At 35.0% G+C, this 6,300-nt stretch overlaps 1 protein-coding gene across 2 annotated transcripts; it reads right to left on the reverse strand.

The window, feature by feature from the left end:
- Nucleotides 1-1,510: 1,510 nt before the first annotated feature.
- LOC114187965 (putative galacturonosyltransferase 4) lies at nucleotides 1,511-5,987 on the reverse strand. 2 transcript variants are annotated; one of them, XM_028076417.2, is made up of 9 exons: nucleotides 5,481-5,987; nucleotides 5,350-5,384; nucleotides 5,204-5,248; nucleotides 5,027-5,108; nucleotides 4,646-4,902; nucleotides 3,713-3,969; nucleotides 3,178-3,535; nucleotides 2,322-2,897; nucleotides 1,511-2,021 (listed from the first exon to the last, which is right to left on the reverse strand). In XM_028076417.2, the coding sequence occupies exons 1-9, from the start codon at nucleotides 5,581-5,583 to the stop codon at nucleotides 1,746-1,748; spliced, it is 1,989 nt and encodes a 662-aa protein (XP_027932218.1). In that variant the 5' UTR covers nucleotides 5,584-5,987; the 3' UTR covers nucleotides 1,511-1,745. The 2 variants fall into 2 exon arrangements, with proteins under 2 accessions (XP_027932218.1, XP_027932219.1); XM_028076418.2 differs by having other exon boundaries at nucleotides 3,713-3,966; nucleotides 5,481-5,984.
- Nucleotides 5,988-6,300: the final 313 nt, after the last annotated feature.

A 6,300-nucleotide genomic window follows, 5' to 3' on the forward strand; every position in this document is an offset into this window, starting at 1 on the left:
TCGACAAAAATAAATAATAATAATAATAATAATAATAACTTTTATCATAATATAACATGAAAAAGTCACTCTTATGTGATTATTGTTATTTAAGTGAAGTAAGTATCATACATATTTTAGCAGATTCTTTCAAAGCCAAACTAGGTTTTTAAAATTTTAATAACAGAAAATTTTAATTAAAAATACTTGAATTTTTAAATTAAGAAAATAAAAAATATTTATTTGGGAAGAGGTCTTCTATTAGTACAAGTAAGATTTATTGTTTCCTATAGTTGTGTAGACGTGTAAGCAAAATCTAATTATGGAATTTTGAATGTAAAATTCATAAATTTTACATCCAAGTCACACGCACATAAAAATAAAATCAATATATGCTGATAGAACTTGAAAAGAGTGACAAAAAAATTAATTTAGATAATGGAACATTTTCAATTTAATTTTTAAGAGTAAATATTTGAAGATATCAATTAAGTTTTTAAATTTAACTCCTTGAAAGAAATATTGTAACACACTCTAAAATGCTCTAAAATATCATATTATCAATCAAGTCACAATTTTGTATATTCTGGATTAATAATTAAGAATGTATTTTTGAAAACTATCGTTGATTTTTTTTATAATTTACACTCTTTTCCCCTTACTACTACTATGATCAATAATCATAAAAATATGTTACAGATCAAGATTTCCACACTGAAGAAACCCTGCATCTGTGCATGAATATTTTTCTCTAAAGTCTCTTTCAACATCTAGTCCATTTCTTTCCTAATCAGTGTTCCACATACTACCCACTTTTGTTGTTCAGTTTTGGGCTATGGTGACTCACATTCACACTATCATTTTCTGAAAAAAGCCCATCACAGTGAGAAACACTCCTCATCATAGGTTTGTGCACGTTGTGACAGTCAGTGATAAAATAAACAGTGGGTTCCACCACCACGTGATAACAAAATATACAAGTTGTGATGATGCTGATTTATCATCATTTCTTGGCATGTCCTGTTGGGTGACAGACATGAACATGGGGCCCTGCCACCATACATTTTGCTGTTATGCACATGAACGTTATTTTCATGCATTCTCCACTCAAACCTACTTCCATCTTTATATTCATAATTAATACACACTTCACTCACCATAGATTTATTTTCTCTTCTACCCTACTACTTCCTCCCTCTATGGCAACAACATTCCTTAAACATTGCTACCACACTCTACTTACAACCTAAAGAAATAAAACTCAGAAATTTGATACTGAAAAAGTGAAGAGGCACCACCAAACATATTGTCGGTGGAGCCTTGTCTTATGATTATATCCAACAACTTTTGTTTTTAAGTGCCCAAAATGATACGCCATGTTTGAGAAATAAGTAAAAACAACGATTTATTAAATCAAACTACTCAAAAACTCCACTTGACCAAGATTTTGTTGTATTAGAAACAAAAGGAAGACTACTAACACGACAAGATGTTTTGAAAAAGGAAGCATGCAAGAGAAAACAAAAAGAAGTGAAAGAACTAGCCTCTTCATTTCATTTACAAGAACAGTACAGTTAGCATTCTCTGCAGGTTTTTGCAAGTTCAAAAAATAAGAATGTAAAATGGTAAGACGTATACAGAAAGAATTGTAAAGCTTTAAAAAATAGGAGCTCTACACAGATGGAATTGTAGACCTAAAAGGTCCACTCACTGCAACTTTGCTAATGCTGAGAAAACTTTAATGGTCAGGCAACTAAAAGACGTATCTATGGATTGATGTTGCATTCTCGCAAATAGAGATGATTGTAGTCCACATACTTTGTCCAATAACTTCGAAACTTAGGGATACTTATCTCAAGCCATGGTTTCATGTTCCCGTTATAGTGTACAACAGCAGACTGCTCTATATCTTTATGGTCAACGTTGGGGTTGTAGCCAAGTCCTAAGACATGCCAAGATCGGTTCAGCGGGAACGTACGTTTCCAGAAGGTTATGAGACCAGGCGGCAGCGTTCCTAACTTCCATAGTTGTCTATCACGATTCTGTAATTCAGTTTAATTAGAAAACAAAAATCAGTTCAAAATTAAATCAGGAAGAAACACAAGACTTGGACTAGAACGGAGATGTAAATGCAAATTGAATGCTCACCCTACAAATTATACTATATAAATTATGTAAATCTCACCTTACAAATCAATTTTGTGAGGTTGAGTTAGATTTGAAATTTATTTTGGAAGACTTAGTTAGTAGATAAAATCTATGTTCCAAATATAACATGATTAATGCTACAATGAATCACATGGGTTACTCGATGAAATGTAGATCAAAGTGTACACACATACCAGATTCTGCCAGTTGTGGTACACCTCTGTGATGTTTTGCCTTTTCCATTCCACTAAGTCAAATATATTCATACCATATGCCCACCCACAAGCATGTGGATCAAAATTCTTTGCAATGAGAGGATGTGAGAAGTTGAGATATCGATCAAATCGGTGAAAACTTTCTCCACAAGTTTCTACAGCACCGTTTACATTGCCTTTCAAATCAATGGACCACAGATCAGTCAGATCCTTCTGCACAACTATATCATCATCCAAAAACAGCACTTTGTTGAGCTTTGGAAAGATCTCAGGCAAATAGAATCGGAGGTGGTTCAAGATAGATAAATACTTCGGATTCCGAAACTTCAAATTTGAATCAGAGGTAGCTCGATGAGCCTTGAAGTAATAATCAATCATGGATTGGGAACCCAGCTGCTTAAGAACAGGACTGTAACTTGAATTCAACCATGTAAAGTCTTCAATGTTTTGTACTTGAATGGTTGCCTTGCCTGGTGGATTCACCAAAAACCACATCCTCATCGCTGCGTAATTGAGTCTATCAGTAACAATGTGGAAAACATGTTTTGAGGCGTCCTGCAAATTCGTTAAAACAAATCAATACAAACAATTGGTGACAATAGGAAACACAAGTAACATTGGCTTCAATGACATTCGAACTTTTAGTACATTTATGTTTTGTTTGAATTCTTTATAAACTCAGGCCTAAAATGAAACAGACAAGTTCTTATTACTCAAAACATGTAAAGAGTGGTCACACCACTGTACAGTTAGACCAAATTTCTTCAATGTTTCTCTCAATGATCTTGGAAGCAAAAAGAAAGTCAAGAGCATTCTAAAAGTGTAAAGAATTTACCTTAGCATTGGTAACAGTTGAGTTCACAACAACAGCTGTTGCTAATATGTTGTCCGAAAATATGGCATAATGGTATAATTGGGGTTCTTCTAAATTCTCTTGATTGGGGAACTCTTGCTCAGAAGAATTCATGTTATGATACTCAGTTGTAAGACGCAAGGGAAGACAATGAAGACCTTTAGGCAGTGTTTTTGCTGTCAATTGTGTTAAGAACAAGGTCTGTTTCTTGAGAACGTGAAGCTGCTCCTCTGTCGAGTGGAGCATAGCCCTAAGCTTCTTCACAACAGCAGCACAGTCATCTTGAGCTTGCTTTCCTTTCATCAGTGTCTGTTCCATCGCTTTAATTCTTTCGTTTGCACTGCCATTATTACAAACTTTTAGATTAAGACTGCACAAATATGTAGCTTAGAGCAGAAACTGAGCTATTCATCATGTTAGTAGCATGAGAAATTTAAAGGGGAAGTACAAGCTCCTGAATTATAACATAACTGGGAAACATGAAGGCAGACAACAGCATTCTTAAGGGTGAACTTACTTCCTAGGTAATTCAGAATCTTTGCTTGCATCCCCAAGGGTTCGTGAAACATCTTTTACCCGTAATCGAAGCTCCCGAGTGAGATGAGGATTGCTTTTTACAACTGGAAGGGAAAGAAAGACCTTAGCTTGGATAAGCTGATCTTTCAGCTGCTTTACCCGATAATCAGATGGTGTTTGATCATTATGCTTATTGGTTTCAGACAATCTAGAACCTTTCTGTTTGGCTTTGCTAGAAGGTTCTGTTGGTTGTTCCTGCTTTGCAACATGAAAATAGACACATCAAATGTGAAACAAAAAAAAGATCAATATGCACTGAGGTTGCTTTTCCTAAATTAGAATGATGTAACTTTTGAAAAAAATAGTTGGAAGAGTATAATTATGAGTCTTGGAAGGTTCACTATACTAGTAACATAATTGTCCTCTGCTACAAATGCACTCATTCCGGTCTAGAAAGATGCCTAAATCATTAAGACATAAACCTGTCTACATTTAAATTAACTTGAATTTTGTTTATCAAACTACCAATTTGCCAGCTCCTTTATGAAATTCAGAACAATTTATGTCAGAGCTACCAACGAATATATAGAGGGTGAGCCCTGGCACAACAGTGAGGATGTTGTTTTATGCAATGAATCACCCATTTTCATCAGTGTACCTATTCAGTCCTTGGACTTATTTGATTAGATTACCAAAATTCAGCATTATAAGAACTGACTGTATAAAGTACTTTATTTGACAGATGATGGACAACCTTACACAGCTATAGATATGCAAAGCCTTTTTCAGTAAGACCAGAAACCAAGAATAGTTTTCCTACATAACTATCACAGTATCAATATTTACAACTTCCGAGAGAATGCGGCAGCAAGAAACACAAGAAAAACACACACACAAGCATATAAAAACAACAAAAGCATAATATATCACCGACCTTAATTTGAGGATCTTGAGTAGAAAGACTGGTCGATCTAGCTAGTTTCCCATCATTGCCATCAACATCAATAGCAACTTCACCATTTACATTCTCACCGGTACCATCACCTTTTTCCAAGGACCCGCCCACTTGATTTCCTTGTCTAATTCCACCAGTAACCAATTTAATGGGGTTCTCCTTTTTAGTCTGATCTTCATCAGTTGTAGACAACACCCTGGCAGATAAATGCTCCCTCGATTTCACCAATTGCAAGCCTAGCTCAACATGACAGTGAATGCCATTAATTAAATATGACAAAAAGATACATAACCTCAGAAAGGGAGGGGAAAAGAACCCAAAACCTCACTCAAGAACAGAGAAGCCACAAAAGAAAAATACCTCGAGGGAAATTCCTTCTGTTAATTGAATCCTCCTCAGTATACACAACCCTAACAGGTTCTTTAACGGTCGTTGAAGTTTCCTGTTTGTAAAATAAGATATTTCATCAATAAAAAACAAATTATCACAGATTCAACACCAAAGAGAAGAAAAAAAGAAGGAAACTATTAACAATACCTGCGGCAGCAGATTCAAGTGCCTAGAGTCTGCCGCACTGAAAGCCTGACACAACAAAATTAAAGAAGATTCAGAAACTCAAAGATCTCTACCTCTCTGACCCTGACTAAAATAACTGAAGAATCTTTTTCAAGACCGACACTTACATGGGTAGTAACATCTTCAACAAACTCCTGTTTGTCTGCATAATGAATAAAAACCAACACAAAGAAAGCAAAACCATTAGCAAATGGCCAAAGCAAATGAATTCAGAGGAAGAAAAGCAATTGAAACTCACCCGAAGGAGGCTCAAACGTGCCAAGGCGATCAGTGTAGAGCACAATCGGAGCCACAACAGTAATGGACAGCAACAACAGCACAATGTTTCTCACTGCCACCATTTTTTTTTTCAGAAAGAGGAAAGAAAAAGCGACAAGACCCTTTGAACGGAGATAAAGAAAACGAGGAAACAGGAGCCAAGAAGGAAACTTTCCGAGAGGAAAAGAAAACCCACTTTCCCTTTCTTTCGGGTATGCTGGAAATTGCCTCTGAGCGTTAAGAAAGGAATCAGTTATATTGAGTGAAGACAAAAACACGTTTTTGAAAGGCTGCGATTCTTCTTTGAATTGTTTCTACGCATGGTGTCAATGTAGAGAGAAAGAGAAACGACGCAGGATAGAAGAAGAAGAAGAAGAAGAAGAAGAAGAAGAAGTAGTATAAGAAGAAGAGCAAAGCAAAGCAATGGAGGAGAAAAGGGAAGAGAGAGAGAAGAAAAAGAAGAAGAACAATAAAATGAGCGTACAACTTTCTTCTTTCTTCGCGTAGCCTATCACTATTTGTTAACGGAAACTTTTTCACTCACAAACAATCTTAATGTAATCTAATAACTCATTATTGCAAAAATATTATAAATTCATATAAAATTTCCTATCATTTAATAATATCTCCAATTAATATACTGTCAAGGAGACAAAATAAAAATTATTGCAGAAGACTTCTTTTGTTAAAAATGGAAATTACTTTTTCGTTGTCACAGTTTTACAAATGCGATTTTTATTATTTTTAGTAATAAAATATTTTAGTCAAATGTATCTTAAAATAATTACAAAAAAAGGGAT

Source organism: Vigna unguiculata, chromosome 6, assembly GCF_037176805.1.
Source record: "Vigna unguiculata cultivar grain cowpea cultivar isolate G323 ecotype 2 chromosome 6, ASM3717680v1, whole genome shotgun sequence".
NCBI lineage: Eukaryota > Viridiplantae > Streptophyta > Magnoliopsida > Fabales > Fabaceae > Vigna > Vigna unguiculata.